The sequence below is a fragment of the Hoplias malabaricus genome, chromosome 3, assembly GCF_029633855.1.
Source record: "Hoplias malabaricus isolate fHopMal1 chromosome 3, fHopMal1.hap1, whole genome shotgun sequence".
Lineage (NCBI taxonomy): Eukaryota > Metazoa > Chordata > Actinopteri > Characiformes > Erythrinidae > Hoplias > Hoplias malabaricus.
The window spans coordinates 30075678-30102792 of NC_089802.1; the positions used below are offsets into that span (position 1 = coordinate 30075678).

A 27115-nucleotide genomic window follows, 5' to 3' on the forward strand; every position below is an offset into this window, starting at 1 on the left:
GTTTGACAGAAGATTTTTTTTATATTTTATTTTATTTTTTCTTTCTTTCTATTACACTGAATAAAAGTCTAAGAATGGAAGAATTAGTCATTGCATACATTTCTAAACATAGTTCAAAGGAACTGTTCAATGGGATTGAGAATATTGTGGACGAACCCTATAAGTGGGCTATGTCCCAATTAGAAAACGATCCTAAAATGCCCAAGAATAATTGCAAATGCTCTTCATGCCATCTTTGCCTCATATAAACTAACCAGGAAAAGGTTAAAGGAAGCAGAGACACAGAGAGATGCACTTGAGATGGAAAACACAGTGCTTCACACTGAAATTAGTGAAAACATAATGTCCATGAAAAATTACCAAGCAGGGGAGACAATTTTGAAGGAGGAAATAGTCAGACTAAAACAAGAAATCTCAAATTATGAGATGGACAATAACAGACTTGTATCATCTGTGGAAAGGTTATCAAGCGATCTACAGCAGACTAGATCAGCATGTCAGTTTATGTTAAAAAAATCTCCCCCATTGGCTGAAGGACTAGATAATGAGGGAACAATAGATTCCAAAACACCTTTGGATCAAATCAGAAATCACATTTTCAGAGCACGTATGAAACAAACCTAAATTGGAAGGAGACACAAGACTATGTCCATGATAGATATAAGGCCATGATCACTGCTCTAATCATACTATAAGGTTTCCTATGGCACCACTGCATTGTTCCACCACGGTTCGCCCCGGAGAGGAAGAAAATATTGCTGTCACAACTACTACTGTCTGTGCTCTGAATCCCACTGAAATGGAATCATTAATCAAAAATGTGGGAAAATTTGATCCAGTAAAACACGATCCCTTAAATTTCTTAGACAAATTGGAACAGCACGCTGACATTCATAGGTTAACAGATGCAGATGCTTGTGTTGTCTTGATTATGTGTCTTCCCTCTACTCTAGGCCGAGCTCTTTCAGATAAAGTTACAAATAAAAAGGCTAATAAGGCAGAAAGGAAACAGGCATTGTTGGAGGTCTTGGGCGCAAGAGTCATCGACTGGGAAAAGATCACAGGGGTGACCATGCAAAAAGCAGAGCACCCTGTTGCTTTCTCAGAGAGACTCATGGATGCTTTTGTAACCTATAGTGGTATTAGTGACATTACGACACAGGATCAGAGATTTAAGTCCGCTCTGATTGGCCAGAGCGACAGTTTTACCCATGCTGCCCTAGCAATGCATGTAACACATACATCTACATATAATGAAATCATTACTAAAATGATTCAATTTTACAATAGCAATGCTGATACCAGGAAATCCACTCCCATAGCAGCTATTAATCATAAAGCTTCCAATCAGAATATAGCTCGAAAAAATGTCAGTCAGGTCAGATGGCTAGAATGGCTCAGGAGAGACTACCACTCTACAATACTAATGTGACCAAGGTGTGTTATTCATGTGATAAAGAGGGACATATTGCTAGAGAATGCAAATCTACTTTGAGGCATGGATCTTCAGAGATGTTCCCAAACTCCAAGGTGCATAAAAAGCGATGAAGAAATTGAGCACAGAGAACAGCGAATTACGGGCTGCTCTAGGTGAATTGCAAGCAGCAATAGCGAAACAGCATAGACAACTGTGAATTACAGGCTGCTCTAGGAAGAGCAGACTGTAAATCTGTGCACAGTTCTGCATAGGAATCCCAGGACTCTGTGATACATGTAGCACTTATGCCATGAAACAGTATTGTAAGCCAATTTTTAAATGTTGTTGGAGGTCAGTGCAATGATTGGCTATTGAAGATATTAAACACATAAAATAAAAATGATGCATTTGGGAAATCCGTAACAACCATTCATTGTTCATTCAGTGGTTTGTGTTTATTATCCTTGCCGATGCAAGATGAAACAGTTTGGCCCATTTGACATTGCTGTGTATTCACACCACAAGCTGAATATTGGTGTTTGTTTGCGCCATTTTTCACAAACCCCCCACTGACAGGTCTGACACTCAGCAGCTAAAGCTGTGTGATAATGATGGGAGGGACAAGGTGTGCAGGCAGCTTTCATACAAAAATATAAACATTTATGCTTCACATTGACGTCCCATTTTTTTCCTACACATCCTTCACTATAGGTGCTGGGTGTACTAATCAGGAGGTGCCATAATCTGCACTACACCAATCCGGAGTGACTGCTGTGCATGAGGAGGCGGGTCATTGAACATAAAAAGGCCAATTGGGAAGGAGCTCAGTGTGGAGGAGCACTATAGTTTGATTGAGACTTTGTATGCCGGTTGTGATTAATAGGAACTGTGTTTTCATGTTTTTTTTTCCTGTGATGTTTTCTCGGTGTGCTCCCCACCACTCTCTCTCTGTATGCTCCAGCCATGTGAAGAGTGGCAAGCTCTGGGGATATATATGTGTGTGTGTATTTATGTTAGGTTTAGTTTTGGGCCAGGTAGATTACTTGTTTTGTTATATTCTTTTCTTTGGCACCTTCCAATGTCCACATTTGCTGTTAACGTTTTCCACAACTGTGTTTTAACAATATAAGCTGTTCACATATATCCAATGCTATTATCTTGTTTTGTCTTTTACTTCTATCTATATGTATTTGGATAATACTTCTATCTTCCCGTAACTAAGTAAACTGGTGTTTTCTTTATACTCATTTATTGCTGCGTTGTTTTTCTTTGCGCTCGCCATACACGGGTTACATTCTTATATTCATGTGTCAAACCTTTATCTCAAGACATATGTGAACAAAACTTTATTTTTTATTGCAATATCCATTCAAAGACTACATTTTCCAAAATCAATGAACATCTTTCTCATTCTTACCCTCATTAAAACACTATTCAAAATAGAATGTTGGCAAATCTGATTTCTGCTGAACTGAAATTCATTGCAGATATTCTGCAAGACAATAACATTTTAATAAAACAGTTCACACATGGCTGTCTGCAGTTTGATTAGCTGAGATGCATATTGGAATTTTAAATGATTAAGGTTTGGATTGGATCAATCTTTTTATGAACAGTTTGGTTGTACATTAAAGACATTTGGAGAATTTATAAATACTTATCTACTTCAAAGGCACAAGGACAATGCATAGCATCAGTCCATGTTGAGAAGAATTTCAGCTTCAGAATGCTATTAGGCCTGTTTTGTTGGGCAAAAACAATGTTTGGTTATTTTTTGTCTTTTTCCTTGGAAAAACATTCTAAAGATTCTAATTAAGTCAGTACTCAAAAACAAGTTTCTTTTGGCTAAAATAGAGTAGTTGTCAGGACCGGGCGGATGCACTTGCAAATAACAGGTGACTTTTATTTATACAAAAGATAACAAAAGAGAGACAGACTTGGACAACGTGAAATGATACTTAAAGGCAGAGACTTGGACAGAAGGACAATACATGGAGCGCTTAATAGAGAGCTAGATAAAGAAGCTAAACAGAATAAACCTGAACAGAAAGCACAAGGAAGAAACAAACATACCAGACTGACAAACAAAGGGAAGAGAAGCAAATCTAGGAGTGAGTGAGTCAGACAGACAGACAGGAGGTGGAACTAAGGTGGAGACATGAACAATAACAAACAGAACCATGTGCAAGAGCACATGGCCTGGAAAACAGACATGACAGGAACAGGGCATGACAGTAGTATTTAACAATGGTCGTAAAACCTTTTTTTTCTGGAAAGGTGGTTACAGACAATGAATTAATTAATTTACACACAAGGTTTATTCAAGTTTATTATTTTCCTCAACATTCAAAAATAACTGTAGCATTTATTTACCGAAGATTACGTAATTAAGTAATTAAAGATGCAATATATATTGGAAGGAATACAAGGGCCCCAATACATCTTCATATCGACAAATGCAAGTTTCAGCAGAGGAATGCTAGAAGCTCATGCTGATGGCCGTGGTGTCGTGGAAGTCCAAAGACCTGTGTCGTCGTTGTCTTCTTTCTGAAGATTGATCATCCTCATCACCATCATTATCAGAGCATGACTGAGAAAGTAAATATAGTAACATTTTAATATTTGTTGTTGAACATCTACACCATACCTGCTATACCTGTGATAACAAGTATATCATTCTCCTAAAGAACTGTCCAGACCTACATTTAGACTGTTCTGGTCAAATTACATATTTAGTTGACATTATAAGTGAAAATAAGTGAGCACAATCACACAGCATCTACAAGAAAACACAAGTCACACATAGTAATGTCGGGAAGCAAGCTGAACCCAGGCCTCCATGAGCCACCACACAGAGAGTAAGGCTTGAACCCAAGCACAGAGCTAGACAGACCCGGAATAAGGAAAAAAGGGGGACACAAGCCCTAGAAACTAGAACTTAAAGACTGAACAAATGGTTTGTTTTGATTGTTTATATTAGGTTGCTTATTAAAGAAGAAAACTCACATTTATTCATTTTTAACTTTATTTTCCACCCAAAAGGGAGAGCAAATGTAAAGTCTTGAGTGGAGGGAAAAGAATCAGATATTAGCTTAAAGGGAGAAGGCGTGTGTCTGTGTCTCCCTTTACTTGTCGGGAAGTGGTGTCTTACAAACATATTAAACTTGTGCACTGCTACTTTTATATCTTAATTTTATCAGTAGGGATCTGTTCACCTAAAGAAAATGAAAGAATGAAAACAAAAACCTATGTCATTTGTGAGTGTTGTCTTTTGGAAACAAATTACTTTGATCTGAACATACAAGGGCGCACTGTCCTCCATTTCTCAGGCACAGGTGGACCTCGCAGTGCAGGTAGAACGAGCTGGAAATCCTAGTGAAGGTGAACATCCTGAAGGAGAAGCAGTCGGATAATGAGATACCGTTCTGCAGCACCTGCACTGTGCCATCCAGAGGGTTGGGACACCTGGTGAAATATTTAGCTGTTAAAATAAATCCTCACAGAAAAATAGTTTTGCCAGCTGTACTTTAAAAATTATTGTATTGTTCAGTTGTGTATCGTACTGAAGCCTTGAAGGGCAAGATGAAAAAAAAAGTTTCCTCCTAAGTCTGCCTGTATGGAAGATAATGTTACTGTCTCTGAAGAAGCTGCAGAATAATATAATGCCATTCTGCCTCTATGGCTGATTCTGAAGAACTACATTCTTGCACGTTTGAGGCAGCAGAGCACTTACATTCTGTAGCTTCCTCAGAAGCAGCAAATAATGTTACCTTCCATGCAAAACAATATGCTGAGGTTTTGCAGCATTGTGCTGTAACAGAAAATTATATTGCACACACATTTCTTCCAAAGACATTCTAGCAGAAAAGACATTCTTTCAGAAAAGACAAACCCTGGTCTAGGAGGAGATTTACCTGTTTATGACATGGTACTTCAAAATCTCCACCCAATGTGTGCTAACCAATTACATTCTTCCCCGCCTTCTGGCTGGAATCCAATTACATTCGTTCTGCCTCAAAGCAGCGCTGCCTCCAGAACCATTTTGAGGTACTATGGCATGGAAACGCTTCATTGTATGTGGGCTGCTTTACCATGTAAAACTCTATTAGGGTAGAAATATGTACTTCCAGTTAATGAAAGGTTTGCGTACGCATCATGGCTTCCTTGTGTATCCTGCGTCTGTTTGATGCAAGGTGCAGTATACACGTAAACAGTAGGGAGCACTGCAGGCAAAAACAGCATCACTATTGTGTAAAGTTTTGAAGGCTGTGTCAGAGCCAAGTCCACATTCTCTGGTCTGCCTGTTACAAGTGTAGCACATAGGCAAGTATGTGAATGGTTACATTCATGACACAGATGGTTGTCTTTGTGAATACTTGGCCACACAGCAAGTAAATCTTTCCCTTTAGGCTTCATTCGTAGAAAGACATATGTTGACAAGCCCGAATACAATGGAACCAGTTCAAGAGTTCTTTGGGTGGAAAAGTAAGATATGGTGAGTGGTTAGTGATGATATTGACAAAAGTTTTTCCTCTTACTCATTAGTGACCAGATCCCAGCGAACGGGATAGGACTGAATGTTGTACGGAGTGGCCCAGCAGCTGTCCAGCACAGCAACGAACTGCTGACTGTCGACTCCAGTCACATCGACGGACAGATAGATCTGTTGGTTCACATCCAGAGTTGAATTGCCTGCTAAGGGAATGGTGTATGTAGCATCGGTGTAGGGCACCAAACTAATATGGTATGTACCCTGGGTACCAGGCAGGTTCTTGCTGACCACACTGTGAACAAAAACATTGACAAATAATTAAGAAAGACACAGAGTGTCACTGATGCAAAGGACAATAGCACCATCTTGTGTAGCAATCTATGTGAGAACTGATAACTCTACTGAAACATGAGTATTTACTTACGTTACTGAGTGAGTTTCAGGCCAGTTCCATCATGTTTGTTGTATAATTCATAAAAAAATGTTTAAGTTAGTATGAGTTACAGATAATGTTACTTCCTTTCGGCTTTGAAGACCCTGGACACGTCAACGGTCTGAATGAATGGATACACACAGGATAAATTAACATTCAGCCTGTTGTCACGATTGATCACACTCTGTGGACCTTGGCCATAGAACACCTGAACGGTGTTCTCGTAGATGAAGTGAGATGAGTTAGTCTAGAAACAGAGATAAATATTTTATTGATTATTAGAGCACATTCAAATCTATAAACTCTTTATTTACTACCATTCTAACTCTTCTTAGACAGCCTCTGTTGTACCTTCAGAATTGTGCCACATTCATTGTTGTTAAAACTGAACACCACTCGGTCGTCCTGTATCTGCCCCGTGCAGCTGGGGTCATTCAGGTGGAGAAACTCTGCATGAAATCCAGCCTCAAACAGCTGGCAGCGGGACAGAGACACTGACAGATTAGTTCCTCCACACGTCTCAACAGCATCTGAGAGAAAACAGTCAGCGGAGTCAGACCCAGGGTTCTGTTCAAACGATTAGAATCCAACACTAAAACAGTGTTTCAAAACAAAGATCATCCTGAACAGTTCAGTCAGTCAAATGGTCTCTGCAGAGTGTGACATAAACCAGGCAGACATTCATCATCACTCACTGCTGACCTGGGATACTGAATGAGGGGGGTGAGTTTACCAACACTCCTTAAGCACTTTTAACTATTATCTAAAATACTCTGAATATTCTAGACACTGTGATAAAACACTGAAAACCATTCAAAAATGAAATAATAAAATAAAAATGAAAAATATACCAAAAGTGTCAGAATTGGGCCTTGGGTAATTGGCCGCACAGGCACAGCCATAAACTCCAGACCTCGCCACACACACCTCATCTGTAGAACAGTTTAAAAACCCACAGGCTAAAAAGACAGAGAAAGAGACAAAGAGAGAGAGAGAGAGAGAGATATTAAACCACACTGTGACACTTCAAGGAAAATGAGAATTGTTCAAAGACAGTAATGTGTCTCAATATATAGGTCAAAAGTCAAAATATATATTAGTCAAAAGTCACAGGACACCATTTTATTTCAGAAACGAAAGGGAAAATGACATAATAACTGCTAAATAACCCAACAAGTAATGGGTGAGGGGGAGCAAATTGGAGCAAGGGCAGGTTTTTCCAATGGGAAGGTGGTCATGTGAACTGACTATGCTATATATGCTATACAGGAACCAGTGTTCCCATCCATCATGTTCGAAGATGGCACTAAGCTTTTACTGTTTGCTCGAACCTGTAACGAACAACAAATTTAAAAAATTTTGAACCACAGGAGATATTGCATACCTGATTGTGGCAATCGATTTCTGAGAAAATTCTTGTCTTCACTGACATGCTGCTTGTGATTTTCCCTTTCAGTTCTGAAATAAAATCGTGTCCTGATTCAGATGTAGTGGTCCCAAGGGTAAACTATTACATTCTCACAGAGCATTAAATTTATGGAATTCAAAAAACAGTCAAAAAGATTTTGAGTTTGTAAAACAATACTCACAAATGTAACAGATTTTGTAACTGCATTTGAGCAACTACAGACACGTAAAACTAAAATCCACAAATGTATTGGAATGCACAAATTTCAAACAACAACAATATTCATTCATTCATTATCTGTAACCGCTTATCCAGTTCAGGGTCGCGGTGGATCCAGAGCCTACCTGGAATCATTGAGCGCAAGGCGAACAACAATAATATTAATTTAAATTCACAAATGTGTAAAAAAGATTTGCATTTGTAAATTAAATGTAAATCAAATGTCGTGAATGTGTGAATCTGTACCTTCTCAAACGGCATAAAATGTGCAAGAGCAAACCTTTTTAAGGTTCCAAATGTGACAGTGAGAGCTTTTGAACGAGGTGGAAAAAATCCACACATTCGCCTTCTCTGCTGCATGTGCGAATATCTTTTTGGAGTTGCGGATTTAAGACCCTGTTTTGACGGCCAATTGATGGACCAATAGGAAAGCTTTAGCTGGACCAATCACATCACGAGGTTTGTTTAACCAATCGGAACACTGATTTGAACTCCTGATTCTTGGAACCTTGGTTGTTTCCAGTGAACCACGGCGTTTCTACGGACAGCGGAGAAACGTAACCAAGAGCAGCGGCTCTGACCAACGCGCATGGCATCGCGCCAAACTGCACCAGAAACACATAAAATGGGGCGTGTTCCTGTTTTTTTCCTATCATTTATCTATATGAAACGTTGTAAATGACAAGCTCCAATGGGCAATAACGCTGTATTTGAAGCTCCGAGCTCTTGGTTACGTTTTTCCGCTGTTTACAAGGTCAGCAGGACGCCTCTGAAAAGATCTGGAAAGAACCAAAGTTCCAAAAATCAGGAACGGAAACGGAACGGGAATTTAAATTATTATTGTTGTTGTTGTTGTTTTAAATTTGTGCATTCAAATCATTTGTGGGTTTTAGTTTTACGTGTCTGTAGTTGCTCAAACGCAGTTACAAAGTCTGTTACATTTGTGAGTATCGTTTTACAAACTCAATCTTTTTGACTCTTTTTTGACTCCATAGTAATATATCATCACATTTTAAACATAGTTAAAAAATTCTACATATTTAAATAAATAAGTAAATGTAATTTTACTACAGTTTGTACCATCAACACGGAAAGCCCAACGACCCGGTATGCCAACATTAGTACTTGTGTTCAGGTTAGCAGAACTGGAGAGTGTAATGGTGAAGTGTTGGGTGTTGTCCAAATTCCGATAGCCAGCCTAAAATAATAATTTTCAGAAATGTAAAGAACTTAATACGTATTGCTAAATGTATTTCCCATTTGATAATATTAAAAAACATTCTATTGATTCATCTCACTGTCCAGGGTTGAGGGTTATCAGGAATGTCACCATAGTTGAACAGGACAAAAGATACGTCGCTGTCTCAATCCGAGATCAAGACAATCTGGAAAGTCGCTCCCTTCAAGAAGAAGAAAGATATCACACACTGAACACGTGGCTGTAGAGAATGAAATGTGTGGATGTGCACTTACCCCCGCATCAGGCTCAAACTTCACATTCTGCCAAGTGGCAACAAAGACCCAGCCTGCGGTGAAGTCTGCTCCAGGAAAACTCTGCCGAACTGCATCTGTAGCTTGATCTATAAGAGGTCCGCTAGTGGCTTGCTCATAGGAGATGTTTTTTCTTGTGTAAGTGTTAATGTCAGTCCATATACCAGCGATGATATCTCCTGGGACTGATAGAGAGTAGCTGTCATTGTCAGGGATGAGTTGAAAGGACAAGAATCCATCCATATTGAGCTGAGAGCAAAATAATTAAAAACAAATCAAATCTTAGTTCTTGTAAGAACAGTATGAGATTAAAAACTCAGAAACCACAGACACATTTCCTTTTTGAAGTGATCTGTAATTATTATGTTCATAGTTTATTGCCACTGTCATTAAAATACAAAAATGTTTGTTAATTTGTTTAGCATAAAGTCTGCACCAAACACACTGTTAAAAAGACAAGCAGGTCTGTCAGTAAAATGATAAACTGTGCAAACAACCTTTAATCATTTATTTAGGGATTTCAGAGTAAAGGTTTTGCATGCTGGTGTTTATTATCTTGATCAGACTAAAACATAGAAGAAAATATATACAAAAAATTAAAAGTAGAAATCTATATTTATTTATTTTTTTAAATCTTTTTTAACTTATCTGTTTGTGCTGTGAGGTGCTGTACTTATTCTGAAATTCTCAGATGTGTAAGAATAATAAGATGTGGTCTTTTTAAATACACTCAATGTCTGTAAGGTTGGATTTGCTTATCCAATTCAGGGTCAGGGTGGGTCCGGAGCCCTGGAGGGGGCTTCAGTCACTCATGGACACTTTCAAGTCACCAATCCATCTACCATCTTGTGTTTTTGGACCATCTTGTGTTTTTGGGAGGTAACAGCAGCACCTGGAGAAAACACCAAACTCCTCACAGACAGTCACCCGGAACGGAACTAGAACCCACAACCTCCAGGTCCCTGGAGCTGTGGGACAGGCACACTACCTGCTGTGCCACCGTGGCACCTCTTTATAAGTACATACTTAATCTACAGGGTGGGCCATTTATATGGATACACCTTAATAAAATAGGAATGGTTGGTGATATTAACTTCCTGTTTGTGGCACATTAGTATATGGCAGGGGTAAAACTTTACAAGATAGGTGGTGACCATGGCGGCCTAACATCCCTTCTGCGGATGTTAGCTACTCACAAATGGCACCCTTACAATCTCCAGTTGCTGCAGCATCTCAACGAAGACGACCCAGATCGGCGCACTGAATTTGCAGAATGGACAAAACAAAAAGTGGAACAGGACCCTCCGTTTACACAGAAGATTTTGTTCAGTGATGAGGCAAACTTCTATGTGGATGGTGAAGTTAACAAACAAAACCACCGCTATTGGTCTGACACTAACCCACATTGGATTGAACCCTCCAAGACTAAAAAAAAATTGTTGGTATGGTGTTGTATATGGGGTAAAAAGATAGTCGGGCCATTCTTCATCAATGGAAACCTCAAGGCCATTGGATATGCAAAACTGCTACATGACAATGTGTTTTCTTCTTTATGCACAGAAGCTGGCATGTTCCCTGAGTTTTTCCAGCTAGATGGTGCACCACCACAATTGAGAGTGTCAGGTCCGAGCATTCCTAGATGAACAGTTTCCTGGAAAGTGGATTGGTCATCGTCGTGGGCCAGTTGAAAGGCCCCCAAGGTCTCCCGATCTGACCCTTAGACTTTTATCTTTGGGGTCATCTGAAGGCAACTGTCTATGCTGTGAAGACACGAGATGTGCAGCACCTGAAACTATGGATACTGGAAGCCTGTGCTAGCATTTCTCCTGCAGTGTTGCTATCAGTGTGTGAAGAGTGGGAGAAGAGGGTTTCATTGATAATCCAACACAATGGGCAGCACTTTGAACACATTTTATAAGTGTTCAGAAACTTGTAAATAACTCATAAAAGAATAAAGTTACGTTAAAACCACACCTTCTTGTGAAATTCCCAATAAGTTTGATGTGTCACATGACCCTTTTCCCATTGAAAAAAACAAAAGTTGGATCCAAAATAGCCGACTTCAAAATGGTCACCACCCATCTTGAAAAGTTTCCCCCCTCCCATATACTAAAGTTAGTAACTGAAGTTAATATCACCAACCATTCCCATTTTATTATGGCGTATCCATATAAATGGCCCACCCTGTACTTTTACAGGCTCCTTAGATTCATAAAGGTTTGATTTACTTTACTTACATAAAGTGTCGTGCAGTCTCTTCCAGTGTAGGAGAAAGGATGCTGAAGCTGGATCTGAACATAAGTTGCATCAACAGTAACAGCATTCTGGACAGCAGTAGGTAGAACCGGAAAGAACAGCTCATATTGATCTGGAAGACCACCAGCATGTCATCATTCTTTTAGCACTATACTTAATAGCACTCTAATATTGGATGATTTAATGAAAATTTGTATTGAAAATCAACCCATAAAACTAGTGCTGTACACTTTGTCTAGTATTATATGTCAAGTTAATACACAGATTGAGGGTTCAGGATATAACACACCAATATTGTGATGTCCAGCAATAAAAGATTGTAATTGTTTATAAACAAGAACATTTACACAGTATATTCAAAGTTTGCTCATCAGCTTAAATATAAAAACAATAATAATTTGCAGATACACTGGACACTGTACCGTTAACTTTGAAAGCCCAGAGCCCAGGAAATTCTTGATTGGAGTTCGAAATAAGGTCTGAGATATTGGAGAAATGTAGGATGTACTGATGCCTGTTGTCTGCTGCCTGATACCCCGCCTGAAAGTAACCATTCAAATAAATCAAACAACTGAACAAATGCTATAACTTGGATAAATCCTCTTGTAATATTGTGAGGCTTCATATAATAAATAAAAACATGCTCTTCTCACCAGCCAGGGATCTGGATCACTAGGCAAGTTGAAATATATCAGCAGGGCGTAAGAGCTGCCGTCTTCACCAGAGCTCAAGATCACTCGGAAAGACACAGACTACAAGAGAAGAACGATGTCAGACGTTGTTGTTTTGTAAGCAGCGGTGACTCAGTTCAACGGACTGGAACTTACCCTTTTATATTCCTTATTAGGCCAAGAGCCCACAAACACCCAGGAAGTAGAGAAGCTGGTCACGTTATATATCCGATTTATTGCATCTGTGATCTCTTCCAGAATGGGGCCGCTGGAAAATTGCTCAAAGGTAACGTTTTCTCTGGTGTAAGTGTCAGTGTCAGTCCACAGTACAGCGATGAGGTTTACACTTGGTAAGGAGCCATTTGGGTAGTAGAGAAAAGGGTGCTATTATAATCAAAAGACAGGAATCCATCATATATATAATTTCATATCAGTACCTGTAGTTAGGGAACATAGTTGTACCAGTTACACTGTTGTTTTCTAATAATTGTAGATTTTAAAATTGCGTTTATTTCATATGCCCCATTTAATCTCAGGGACATATATTATGTAATATATTTTATTGCACACAGTTCTGTAAGGAAAGTTTACAAATATTCACCTCTCCTTCTTTAGAAGAGAATGAAATAAACCTTTAAGGAACACAACTGGACTTCAACACCACTGTTGTACCTTTAAATTGTTGTACCTATAATATGCTGTAAATTAAACATTTTGACACAAATGCTGCTAAGCAAGAGATATCCTGGTGCCATTTTTTTATCCTCACATGACTCGTGTGAAAATGACCCTATGCTATATCAGTAAGAGTCCTGGGGGAAGATTCCTGCATTAGTTTACATTATCTTTGAATGTTTAATTTTTTCCCCTGTAAGTGGAAGCGTAGAATGCAGTAAGTCATTTTTATAAGTGCTGTGATAGTCTCTTGAGTTTCTTTCCCTCAGCCCTGACTTGCCCTGCCCTGACTTAGTCTCTGAACAGTACAGAAAATTACTGTTACAGGATACATCTTAAATTCTCCGCTCGTTTTACTTACATATAATTGGGAAAAGGACCTTCCGAAGTAGGAGAATGGCTGGGTGAGTTTGATCTTTTGGAAGTTTCTATCATAATTATCAATGTTAACAGCAGAAGACAGAACAGGAAACAGAAACGCTGGAGCTGGAAGAAAGTAGATAACCGGGAAAAGTCATTATTCTTTCTGAGCTGCTGTTAATAACAGAGCAAGTGTATGTTGAGTGCCCTTCGTAAATATGGGTACAGCTAAAGTCAAAACAAAATGTGTTGGAGCTCAAAATGTTTTATACTGTACTTAAGCTGTTTGGTTTAAACAATGAAAGGAAACAGAAACTTTAATATTATTATTATTATTAATAGCTGTGTCCTTGGTGTCTATTTGTCTTTTGAGGCTGTAATAGTAAAAATATTTTTGAATCTTTTGGCCAGTGGGAATGATAAAAATCTAAATATCCTATGACAAATTCATTGACTCATTGACTTAGGTTTATGGTAACAGATTCATTAATTTATTCATTCATTCATTGTCTGCACCCGCCTATCCACACTCGCTGTGTGTCCAGAGCCTACTTAAAGTCACTGGGTGTAAGGCAGGAACACACTCACACACATGGGCACTTTTGAGTCGCCAGTCCACCTACCAACGTGTGTTTTCAGACTGTGGGAAGAAACCAGAACACCCGGAGGAAGGTAACAGATTCTTATTTCGTATTGTGTGTAATCTCATTCATGAGTATATAGACATAATGAGTTTGACTTGTCTCAGTCCTTATGTAGATCTTTTTTACAAAGTATATAGCTGCAAAAATATTTGTTCATGTTTCTAGAGCATCCTAAACTATCATTGATTGTTGAAAAGTGGTTTAAGAAGATGCACATTGTCTTAGCTTTTTAAATCCATCTAATCCTGGATAGAAGATAAAGGAATATGCAAAACTGAAGATATAAACGACCTTTAACCTCCTGTTCTAATGGTCAGTGCATGGACTTACTCATACAGAGCAGAACGATCAAACACAGTGGAAGCTCCATTCTGGGAAGAGAATCTACAGCAGGAAACAGATGGAAAATAAGACTTATGCTGCACACACAGTTTTTATGCATTAACCCTAAGTCTAATATCACTGTAACCTTAACCCTAACCAAAAAATATATTTCCACCTAAAATGTAGCATTTGCTTCAGATCTTGTGGACCGTAAGTCTCAACAATGTATGTAAACAGGTTTTAATCACACACCTTTGAAAACACACACACATGGCATGAGCTAATGGTAACCTGCTGTTTGTTTTAATAATGGCTTGACTCCAAGATATTTCAGATCATATGTAATATTTGAAATGTACACTAATATTCAGAAGTTCAAATCATTTGTCATCAGTAACACTTGGTTTGTATTGGATACGTCACAAAAATCTTAAGGATCTGCGTGTCTAAAACTGCATCACACACCCCATGCAAAAGTTCCACGCATCTGTGGATCATGGTGTATCGTGCACACAGGACGTTTTTTCAAGCACAGTGCAGAGACTTGAAAAGAGGCTTTCGTCTCACCATTGAGCATAAATGCATCCACCATCATTCATGTAAAACTTGATGTGAAAAATATAGTTCCTCATACAGCCACAAGTGAGACAAAATTATTCAGCTGTTCTTCAATATTTATTTATTTATAAAGCTATTATATTAAGTAATTCAAGAAAAAAATATATATCCTAACATTTATATTAAGAACAAAGACACATTGCACATGTTCATCTATAAATGTCATATAAATATTCATGAATATGTTGTTGTATGATCAAATGAAATATTGTTCATAAATTATTGTCAAATGAAATAATGATAATGCAATTATGGAATTTTTTTTTAATTGTCTTACTCCATTGGCAGCATTATTTACTGAAAATATTGAAAAGATCTCTCAGTAGAATAAAACAAATTCTCTAAAATAACTCCAGTCAAGTTCTGTTTTGCATTCAACCATATGTATTTTATGTTAAATATATATGACATATAAATATATTTAATAGAAATAAAGTTCCACAAATAAGTAAAACGTATGACATGATTTATTCAAATATTTCCTAAAGACTTCTCATGCTTTTTGACAACTAGAAATTTAAATGATTTTGAAATGCCCATCAATGAGCTAAACTTGAAAGTTAATTGAAAGTCTTACCAGGTTATTGATTACCAGATTATCGGTGCTGTGTGCAGAGCAGCTACCTGCAGGCTGCCTGATGATAAGAGAATACGAGTAGGGTTATATAGGCTTTGAGAATATATCAAGACAATGGTTAATCAAGACAAACATGTGAATAGGGGCAACACAATGCTTTCTCTATAACTAAAATAGAAATCACTTCCTCAATTGTTGAGGTTTTATTCTTGGCTTCAGTTAAAGAAAGAAAACTCTATGACTCAGAATGAGAGGCACATGACCATGAAACACAGGCACCAGTTTAGTTTCATTCCAGATTTAGTTTTGAATTTCTTTCAGCCCCTGGGTCCCCCTACAGTTGCGGAGTGTAATTCAATTATAGCACTTGAATGAAATCAAGGGCGGACATAGTGCCATTTCTGCAGTGCTGATGATTGCTATTTTTTTCAGGCTTGTTTTCTGGTCTTTGAAATGCATGTGCTAGATTAATCACTGATTTATGGTGTTGTTGTTTGGTGATATGCAAAAAGACCTGATTCAGTCTCTGGCTTGCTCACACACACTCACTGAGAAGTTTTATGTGCATACATTGGAACTTTACAGACAGCTTGTGTGGGATGGTTGTTGTGCATAATATGAAATACATTCCTGCTGGCACCTCTGCACAGACTTACTGGTTTATAAGGAACATCTAATTCAAGCCTGCATTCACTACCCAAGGCAAGGCTGGAAAACACTGTTGAATGCGTGACCTTCAAGCCCTCAGACTGCACTGCATATTAGGCCACAATGCTAATTAATGAACAAAGTCTGCATCAAAAGGAAAAAAAACAACAAACAAACAAAAAAACAAAAAAACCCTGAACTATTATGCAAGGAGAAATCCAAATATTAATTCTTTGCAGAAAACCTGCAGAGATGTCTGGGCTCAAGTGTATCTCTGATGGTCAGAATAACAGTGGAAACATGATGTTGTCTAGTTCAAGTTTCAGCATAGTACAAGAAAAAACAGATATTGAGTTTTCTGTGCTGGAGATGAAGGGGACAATCCAAATTGTAAGCAAAAAGAGATGCAAAAGTGTACAGCCATCATGGGATGTAATTTGTGAAAGTACCACTGATTTGGATGTGTATATTGAGCTTATAGGGAGACATAGGCCACCATTAAAATGATATCCATTTTTGAGACATGCATTGTTAGTTCAGTAAAACAATGCCAAGCCACATTCTGCATGTGCTACAACACTTTTCTTTCCATCTGCACCACATTCTCTAATGGGGAGAGATCAGAACACATGCCAGTTCACAACCACACCCTTGTTTTCCACAGTTCAGCAGCATATTATAGAGATGACAGTAAATGTTTTTTAAACGTCTTATAGTAACGTTTGGATGCTTTCAAGATGTTGTCTATAGCTCATATGTATTACTTTGTTGCACCAAAGTAGTCAATAGAAAGTAGTCAGTAGAAAAATACAGTGTCACATCAGATTCATAGCAAAATAGAAGAAAAACTAATTAAAATATCATAAAGCTGTAAACCCCAGTGTGTAGACAACACCCATGACTACCCAGTTCAGAGCTCTAAAGAAACTTCATAAATGTTCACAGTATGTCACTAAATAACAGCACCTAGGAACATAGGTTTTTGGGAAGTGATAATAGAACTGGATTGATATGCTAAAATTTTCTAGTTTTAAGGAGGACCCTGGATCTTTGTGAAGCTGAGCGACTTTTCTCTCTCACGCATACCTAGCATACTGATCTTTATGTTTGGTTATGTAATGGCCCTTATGAATATCTCACTAATGTATGGCTTTTAAGGTCTGAAAGTGTTTTGAAACATTTTGCCAAAACATTTTTCTTTTTTCTCACTGGGTGATTAGGTTGTGTATATATATATATATACACACAGGGAATAAAGGTAAATTGACCAGCTGCATTACCTTAAGTACGGTGGAAGTGTATTAATGATGATGAATGGTATATTGACTGGTCTGGTCAGCAGAGAAGAAATTGCAAAAAAAGATAAAGCAAAAGGGAAGACCAAGATGGCAAGTAGAAATAGATAAACTAATTCAGGAGTTAAGGGCTCTTAGAAAGGATTGGAGGCGAGTAGGGGAAGAGGAAAGAGAGGGTATTAAGGTTCTACAGAAAGCTTAAGGGTAGGCTGGCGGTGTTGAGATGTGCAGAAAACTTGAAGAAAAGGAGGAAAAAAAGGATTTAATTTTGTGAAGACTTTATTTGGTAAGGAGAAATCTGGGAGTTTAAAAACTGGACCTAGGGAATTATACAAGGATTTCAGTTGTGTGTATACAGTTAAAGATGAGCCAAAGGAGGTAGAGTTGCCATAGGATATTCTACCATTAGGTGAAATTGAGCAGCAAATGGAGGTTAGTCCAAAATGGATTGAGGTTCAAGATGTGGTGCGTCATGCAAAGGCTGCTTATTTGAAAGGAAACAAAAAAGGCAGGTGTTTCTGGTTTTGCAGGATGTTTGGAACATAGCAGCATGATCTGGCATCAGATTCAGAAGCTAAGAAAGAGGGTAGATACTTAATGTTGTTTTCCTAGATTTAGCTAAAGCAAAGCTAGAAAACTTTAGAATACTTCCAGGTACCAGATAAGGTTACTGGACTGATTAAAGCCTGCTTTGAGGATATTCAGTTTTATTTTAGTTCAGGGGTATTTGTTATATCATGGCAGCAATTAGAAATTAATTAGGGCCTCTAAGTGGGTTAGTATTCAGCTCCCCCCCAGTTAGGACTTACATGGATGATATTTCAATGCTAACAACTGTAATGGAAATTTTTATATGGCTCTATTGAAAGACACTGTCTGCTTATTTTGTATCTATATTCATTTCTAACCATCAACAGAACTCAGAAAAAGAATATGTCAGGTCAGTTTTGAGGTCAGTGCTTTATCAGAACAAAACATTTTGTCCTTCATCTTGTTTATCAAACTGGGATGTCTCTAAGGAAACTAAGCTTGCAGAAATTTAGTGTGATTATCTTATGCTTATGACATATAAATTGCCATTATAAACTCTGTGAAAACATCTTTGTCTGCATTCACATAATGCTCTGTGCTATTGTGTGTTGACCCCCTTAAGGTTAATAACCTACTTTCTGATTGCAAATGCTCTGTTGTATTAAGAATTGAAATCTTTGTACTTGTTTTCTCCACCACAATGACTAATGTGCCTGGCACACAGTGGTTACTGGAGAAGTTAAATGATAATCTAAGGTTGACTAGGCTAAAAGTTAAACCAAGAAAGTCTAGAGGTCTATCGATTGTCAAAAGAAAACTTGTGCACAAATGTTTTGATGGAAGGAGAAATGATCCCTACAGTACTGGAGAGACCAGTGAAGAGTATTTAGTGCAGCGCTAAATGATACATAAGTTAAGGCTATTAATAGCATTGATGGATCGTGTTTAGCAGGGAAGTTGAAATTGTGGTGTCTGCAGTTTGGCTTACTGCCAACGTAGAGAAGATGGAAAGAGTTATTAACAAGGCCATAAGGAAGTTGCTAGGGGTGTCAGTGTTTATGTAGCGTGGCATGGTATGGGAGAGGGGTACAGGAATTACCACTCACAAGTTTAGTTGAGGAATTTAAATGTGCAAATGTGAGTTGTGACATGATATTGTCAGGACCGAAAGATGCAGTTGTAAAAGCAGCAACGCCAATCACAAAAGCAGGAGCTATGGGTTTTAGCTATGGTATTAGCTATGGGTTTTAGCATGTTTGTTGGACAGCAAACGGCTAGAGGTTAATTCATTGATGAGTAGCTGTAGTAATAAAATAGTTAGCTTTTTGCGTGAGGGGGAATGTTTTCAAGAAAGTGCGCAGGCTACAAATATTGGTAGATGGAGTGAAGAACAAGATTGGAAATTGCTGGTGGATGTAGGAAAATAGCTACAGGTCCCAGATTGCATTGTGTTAACTACAGGCCAGACATGGTGGTCTACTCTATAAAATAAGATATCTGTTTATTTTCAGAGTTAACGGTTCCATTTGAGAATGCAATAAATGAAGCAAAGGAAGAAGCTGAAGTGGCGGCTGAGGTGAGGGTGTGCTTGGTTTTAACGTAACTTTATTCTTTCATGAGTTATTTACAAGTTTCTCTTTGTTTACAGCCATTGAAATGTCGCAGAGGTTTTCACATGAGGAGCGGATAGAAATTGTGTTGATGTCTGGTGAACAGTAACCGAGTCATTGCAGCAGATTTCAATGCAAGTTAGCAAACTGCTTGCCAAGTTTCGTGAAACTGATTCAGTGTTGGATTTGCCAAAATGGGGACGCATGAAAACTGTCACTAATGTAGAAACATCAGTGGCTGTACTAGCTTGATTCAGCAAGAGCCCACAGCGTAGCACTCACTGCATGTCACTGGAGAGTGGCATCGGTCGATCCCTTCGGCAGATATTAGCTACTCACAAATGGCACCCTTACAAACTCCAGCTGCTGGAGCATCTCAACGAAGATGACCCAGATCGGCGCACTGAATTTGCAGAATGGCCAAAACAATAATCGGAACAGGACACTCAGTTTACACAGAAGATTTTGTTCAATGATGAGGCAAACTTCTATGTGGATGGTGAAGTTAACAAACAAAACCACTGGTATTGGTCTGACACTAACCCACATTGGATAGGTCCCTCCAAGAGTGTTGGAACAAAAGAAACTGATGGTATGGTGTGGTATATGGGGTACAAAGATAATGGGCCATTCTTCATCAATGAATACCTCAAGGCCACTGGATATGCGAAATTGCTACGTGATGATGTGTTTCCCTCTTTAAGCACTGAAGCTGGCACACGTTTTCCAGCAAGATGGTGCAGCACCACATTATGGGTGTCAGGTCCGAGCATTTCTAGATTAACAGTTTCCTCTTTTTGGTCATCTGAATGCAATTGTCTATGCTGTGAATATACGAGCTGTGCAGCACCTGAAACTACGGATAGTGGAAGCCTGTGCTAGCATTTCTCGTGCAGTGTTGGTATCAGTGTGTGAAGAGTGGGAGAAGAGGGTTTCATTGATAATCCAACACAATGGGCAGCACTTTGAACACATTTTATAAGTGGTCAGAAACTTGTAAATAACTCATGATAAAGTTATGTTAAAACCACACCTTCTTGTGAAATTCCCAATAAGTTTGATGTGTCACATGACACTCTTCCCATTGAAAAAAAACAAAAGTTGGATCCAAAAGAGCAGAGTGTGAAAGTTCAGTTAGTATAGGGTAAGAGCACAGTTTTGCTCAAAATATTGCAATGCACACAACATTGTGGGTGACATACCAGAGTTCAAAAGAGGACAAATTGTTGGTGCACGTCTTGCTGGCACATCTGTGACCAAGACAGCAAGTCTTTGTGATGTATCAAGAGCCACGGTATCCAGGATAATGTCAGCATACCACCAAGAAGGACGAAACACATCCAACAGGATTAACTGTGGACGCAAGAGGAAGCTGTCTGAAAGGGATGTTCGGGTGCTAACCCTGATTGTATCCAAAAAACATAAAACCATGGCTGCACAAATCACGGCAGAATTAAATGTGCACCTCAGCTCTCCTGTTTCCACCAGAACTGTCCGTCGAGATCTCCACAAGGTCAATATACATGGCGGGGCTGCTATAGCCAAACCTTTGGTCACTCGTGCCAATGACAAACATTGGTTTCAATGGTGCAAGGAGCGCAAATCTTGGGCTGTGGACAATGTGAAACATGTATTGTTCTCTGATGAGTCCACCTTTACTGTTTTCCCCACATCCGGGAGAGTTACGGTATGGAGAAGCCTCATAGAAGTGTACCACCCAAACTGTTGCATGCCCAGAGTGAAGCATGGGGGTGGATCAGTGATGGTTTGGGATGCCATATCATGGCATTCCCTTGGCCCAATACTTGTGCTAGATGGGCGCGTCACTGCCAAGGTTTACCGAACCATTCTGGAGGACCATGTGCATCCAGTTGTTCAAACATTGCATCCTGAAGGCGGTTTGATGAACATGAAAGTGAAGTTGAACATCTCCCATGGCCTGCACAGTCACCAGATCTAAATATTATTGAGCCACTTTGGGGTGTTTTGGTGGAGCGAGTCAGGAAACGTTTTCCTCCACCAGCATCACATAGTGACCTGGCCACTACGCTGCAAGAAGAATGGCTTAAAATCCCTCTGACCACTGTGCAGGATTTCCAAGACGAATTGACGCTGTATTGGCCGCAAAAGGAAGCTCTACACCATACTAATGAATTCTTGTGGTCTAAAACCAGGTGTTTCAGTTTCATTGTCCAATCCCTGTATATACACACACTAACATATACAAACCAGATTCCAAAAAAGTTGGGACACTAAACAAATTGTGAATAAAAACTGAGTGCAATGATGTGGAGATGGCAAAGGTCAATATTTTATTCGTAATAGAACATAGATGACAGATCAAAAGTTTAATCTGAGTAAATGTAACATTTTAAAGGAAAAATATGTTGATTCAAAATTTCAGTGTAAAAAACTGGAAAAAGAAAATTGAGCATATAACGAACAGCTGGAAGACCAATTAACACTAATTAGGTCAATTGACATCATGATTGGGTATTGGACATCATGACTTTTAAGTTATCATCATCAACTGTGCATAACATCATCAAAAGATTCAGAGAATCTGGAACAATTGCTGTACGTAAGGGTCAAAGCTGTAAAAATCTACTGGAAGCTCTTGATCTCCGGGCCCTTAAATGTCACTGCACCTCAAACAGGAATGCCACTGTCAAGGAAATAACAGAATGGGCTCAGGAATATTTCCAGAAAGCATTGTCAGTGAACACAATCCACTGTGCCATCCGCCGTTGCCAGCTGAAACTCTACAGTGCAAAGAGGAAACCATTTCTAAGCAAGCTCCACAAGCTCAGACGTTTGCACTGGGGCAGGGGTCTTTTAAAATGGAGTGTGGCAAAATGGAAGACTGTTCTGTGGTCAGATGAGTCACGATTTGAAGTTTTATGGAAACTTCAAATCATTATGGAACACTGGACGCCATGTCATCCAGACAAGAGAGGACAAGGATAACCCAAGTTGTTATACTGTAGACATGAATGGGAGAGCATTCCTATTTCTAAACTTGAGAAACTGGTCTCCTCTGTCCCCAGACGTCTGTGGAGTGTTGTAAGAAGAAGGGGGGATAACACACAGTGGTAAAAAATGGCCTTGTCCCAACTTTTTTGGGATTTGACGCCATGAAATTTTGAAACAACATATTTTTCCCTTAAAATGATACATTCAGTTTCATCTGTGATTTGTGTTCTATTCTGAATAAAATATTAGATGTTGGCATCTCCACATCATTGCATTCAGTTTTCATTCACAATTTGTTTAGTGTCCCAACTTTTTGGAATTCGGTTTGTATGTGTATATATACATATATAAACCAAATTCATACCCAACGAACCAATTTCTTAATATTCGGGAGCAGCCCTAGTAAAGAGCCATCCATAAACCCTGTCCCAGTGAATTTCTAAATAAAATTAGCTGGAACTCAAAATGTCCATTGCTTTATACCTAGGCTTATACATTTGATTTTAAAGTAACGGACTCTTAGTTTTCTGGATGCACTGATTAAACACTCTTAGTATCCATATCAATGGTGTGGAGCCTTTAATCATAAAATCAGTTTGGAGACAGTGTGAAAGTAAACGTACCCAGAGGTGAACCGGCAACTTGGAAAATCAATTGACCAGGTATTCCAACATTGGAGCTCAAAGGAAGGTTAGTGATGCTGGAGACGTGAATGGTGAACTTTTGATTGTTGTCCTGTGTCTGTAAGCCAGCCTAGAAAAATATAATTTAAAGAAAATTAACATAGTAAATCAGTACACAGTAAAAATACTACTGTACTGTGCGCTATATCTTGAAATGTCATGAAAATTAAAAAGAAAATGTAAAGAAACGCAATAATTTCCTCTACTCACCAACCAGGGTTCTGGATCATTAGGAATGGTCCCATAAATAATCAGGACACAACTGTGGCCTTGATTATCAGAGACTAAGACCAGTTGGAAAGTTGTGGCCTTAAAGAGAGAGAGAGAGAGAGAGAGAGAGAGAGAGGTCATCGGAAATAGTTCAGCTTTCAAGCAGTAACTGAAATGATATGGCTGTGGCTGTGATGGACACTTACCCGTGTCAGGTTCAAATTCCATGTTCCACCAAGTGCTGACAAAGACCCACGAAGCAGTGAATCCAGGGTAAACCGAGTCCATTTGGTCTGTAACTGTCTGTAGAAGAGGACCGTTTGTGGCTTGCTCATAGGAGATGTCTCCTCTGGTGTACATGTCGAGGTCAGTCCACAGTGGAGCAATGATGTCTATGTTTGAAATTGGGCTGTAGCCATCGAATGTGAGGGGTGTAAAAGACAGGAAACCATCCACACTGAGCTGAGGAAGAAGCAGAGGAAGAATTCAGAGTTTACCTTCAACACTATGACTGTGTATCATTCATGAGGCTGTGACCCCGGGACCCACAAACAACAAGGAAGTGTGTGCTTTTTTAATCTGAATTCTATCCTACTCAGCCTTGATTTCCCATTGTCCTCACATCCCAGGTTAATTTGAAATGAGATTTATAGACTTTTGACATATGTACTGGCAGTTAAAAAAAGTCAAAACAAAATTACAGCACTTTATAAAGTAACTGACTGGGGCTGAATGTCAGCAGTAAAATCTTCATTGTAAAATGTTTTATTCTGAAACAGGAATAAAGTCAACATATAAAAAAATAGCTCAATATTTACTGTTTTGCTCTTATTATTTATCCAAATAAACCTGAAACAACATTCTGTTCTGTCGCTTACATAAAGTTGACTGTACTGTCTTTCAAAGTAGGAGAAATTCTGCTGAAGTGGGATCCCTTGCCAATTTCCATCCCCAATAACAGCAGAGTGAACAACACCAGGCCCAAACTGAAGGAGTGGTGCAGGCAGCGCTGGAAGAAAATTGTTAAAAGTTATGATCAAACACACAACTTCAGAGACCTCTGCTAATAATGTTTTTTTTAAGTTTGGCAAGTTTTCTCTCAAGGTCTTTCTTCAGTGTAGCATTTTCTAACAGAAGACATTCTCAGTACATTCCTTAAATTAAGAGCTCACAATGATGTAACTGAAGGAAAGGGGAATGTTAGCTAGCTGACCTTGTCCTTGTGTCTTTTCCACTCCACCTGAGGGAGAGAGAGAGAGAGAGAGAGAGAGAGAGAGAGAACAATTGTGTTGTAATGTTTTGAGTCACTTCTGCACCATCTCCGATATTAAAAAAGAAAAGCAGTATATAAATATAATAAAACTGAATGTATAACTTCACATGACTTTTAACCCCTCTATTTAGTAAAGGTCAGCACATGGACTCACTCAAACAGAGCAGAACGACCAGCGGAAGTGGAAAATCCATTCTGAAAAGAGAACCTACAACACAGGAAAAGGAAGAGAGAGATAGAGAGAGAGAGAGAGAGAGAGAGACTTACATATCAACGATAAACATCCGGATTCATTGAAATTTTCACCTGCTCGTGAAAGTGTGTAAAGTGTGTGTAACGACAGAAAGATGCTGAAGGTGTTATCTGGCAGGATTCCACTTAAATTAATAGTAGCTAAAAGTCCATTAAAAGGTATGAACTAAGTATTAAAAGAATAAATTTAAATAATCAGAGAAAATTTCACTCAGCAAACAGCTGTCTTCCTAAGGCAGCCTGGTATTCAGACATCCATTAACTAATGGGCATTTGACTCAAATATTAATGTAAGATTTTTTTTTTTAATGTTTAAAATTATCAACATTCTAAAGAAGCATAATTCATTCATTCATTCATTATCTGTAACCCTTATCTAGTTCAGGGTCGCGGTGGGTCCAGAGCCTACCTGGAATCATTGGGCGCAAGGCGGGAACACACCCTGGAGGGGGCACCAGTCCTTCACAGGGCAACACACACACTCACTTTTGAGTCACCAATCCACCTACCAACGTTTTTGGACTGTGGGAGAAAACCCACGTGGAACACAAGGAGAACACACCATACTCCTCACAGACAATCACCCGGAGCAGGACTTGAACCCACAACCTCCAGTTGTGAGCTAGTGTGAAAAACAAAGTTTGTTTGTAGATATTGTATATGGATTAATTGTATTAGATGAAACTTCAAATAATACGGGACTGTCACAAGGAGAGATGTGGAAAGGGTTAAACCTACGCATCCACACACAGAATATCCCACCTATTGGAATGATTTTACTTGATGTTATTCAAACATTTATTTATTCATTTATTTTTCAGCAAATGAATTACACTGCTCAGAAAAAGCTAATTTTATCAGTGAAAAATAACTTTTACCCATTAATAAAAAAAAAATTGATTTTCTTATATTTAGTTACATGGTGGCCATTCATTTGTGTGGATGATGATAATAATGTGTTAATAATAAGGAAATGTAAATGTCCTCCCAATTTGTAAACATTTGGTACTTGCCAAAAAACTCACTTTCTAAAAAAGTCTGTTCATACGCAGTGTTGATGAATTTGAATTTGTGAAAAATGTTAAAAAATCCTAACAAAATAGTACTTTTCTAAATGAGGGTTTGAATTTAAACTTATTTATTGATATTTTCCACAGACCATCTTTATTTTTCACTAAGATATATCTACAAATTAAGTCCATTTATTTTTTATTGAGTTTAATGAAAAACAGATTAATTGAATGTCTTACCAGATTAAAGGTTACCAGTGCTGTGTGTAGAGCAGCTATCTACAGGCCACCTGATGAGAAGGGCATCATTTTGGGTTATATACACTCTGATACAATAGCAAATGTATGCAGGTATTTACCAAGAGGAACCTGTTAATCATGGATAAAAATACTTTCAGTTTTGATTAAAACAGCCAAGCTTCTACCTGAATCAATCTTGAATATAAATATGAAGTTAGTCCTGTTTCTTTTCTTTGTTTCACTCTAGTAGTTTAGCTGGAGGCACAGATTTTCTGGATAATAAATCAACATAGCACAAAAAGTAAGGAAATTTGTGTTAGGTAGATTATTTCTTTGTTGTAACAATGCTTCCTGGCAAATCTTAAATCTTATACCGTTGGAAAGCCTGTTAATTTCCCTCTTAAAATGGTGCCACGATTGTAAGGAACATGTGGGATGAACATTTGTGGGATGAACATTTGTGGGATGAGCAGTGTGGGTATGCTGAGTATGTGGGTTACATCCATGAAAAATTCACCTTTAAAGCACATGGATTATAATTATATTGCCTACATGTTTTGTATCAAAAGGTTGCAAACAATCTCAGCTCACTCATTAAGAGATGCCCATGTGACCTAGAGCATTGTATGAAGAGATAATCTGTCTCTAACATTGAAAAACTTAATCTCTCACTCTAAGGAAAAAAATATTCATTCAACTCTGACAAAATGAAACATTAACTATAGGCTTCACTGTGTAAAAGCTATAACCAGCTATAACTTTGTTTTCCCCTTCGTCGTGTGCATAAATCCCCTCTGTTTCTGAT

At 38.5% G+C, this 27115-nt stretch overlaps 2 protein-coding genes across 5 annotated transcripts; both read right to left on the bottom strand.

Moving 5' to 3' along the window:
* Nucleotides 1–2744: 2744 nt before the first annotated feature.
* On the bottom strand, nucleotides 2745–8565 carry LOC136691398 (pancreatic secretory granule membrane major glycoprotein GP2-like). The gene is made up of 7 exons (XM_066663959.1): nucleotides 8440–8565; nucleotides 7610–7673; nucleotides 6694–6872; nucleotides 6426–6589; nucleotides 5956–6225; nucleotides 4720–4882; nucleotides 2745–4007 (listed from the first exon to the last, which is right to left on the bottom strand). Exons 1-7 carry the CDS (start codon nucleotides 8563–8565, stop codon nucleotides 3897–3899), a joined length of 1077 nt encoding a protein of 358 aa, XP_066520056.1. The 3' UTR covers nucleotides 2745–3896.
* Nucleotides 6704–27115, bottom strand: LOC136692725 (alpha-tectorin-like). Of its 4 annotated transcripts, XM_066666347.1 has the most exons (22): nucleotides 26496–27103; nucleotides 26311–26360; nucleotides 24963–25016; nucleotides 24749–24775; nucleotides 24414–24544; nucleotides 23742–23997; nucleotides 23536–23634; nucleotides 23266–23395; nucleotides 20872–21022; nucleotides 15586–15643; nucleotides 14397–14450; nucleotides 13424–13548; nucleotides 12544–12771; nucleotides 12370–12468; nucleotides 12139–12256; nucleotides 11698–11828; nucleotides 9443–9709; nucleotides 9268–9369; nucleotides 9050–9167; nucleotides 7727–7800; nucleotides 7194–7301; nucleotides 6704–6872 (listed from the first exon to the last, which is right to left on the bottom strand). In XM_066666347.1, exons 11-18 carry the CDS (start codon nucleotides 14434–14436, stop codon nucleotides 9334–9336), a joined length of 1044 nt encoding a protein of 347 aa, XP_066522444.1. In that variant the 5' UTR covers nucleotides 14437–14450; nucleotides 15586–15643; nucleotides 20872–21022; nucleotides 23266–23395; nucleotides 23536–23634; nucleotides 23742–23997; nucleotides 24414–24544; nucleotides 24749–24775; nucleotides 24963–25016; nucleotides 26311–26360; nucleotides 26496–27103; the 3' UTR covers nucleotides 6704–6872; nucleotides 7194–7301; nucleotides 7727–7800; nucleotides 9050–9167; nucleotides 9268–9333. The 4 variants fall into 4 exon arrangements, with proteins under 4 accessions (XP_066522444.1, XP_066522443.1, XP_066522446.1 ...); XM_066666346.1 differs by lacking the exon at nucleotides 20872–21022; XM_066666349.1 differs by lacking the exon at nucleotides 20872–21022 and having other exon boundaries at nucleotides 12544–12733; nucleotides 26496–27100.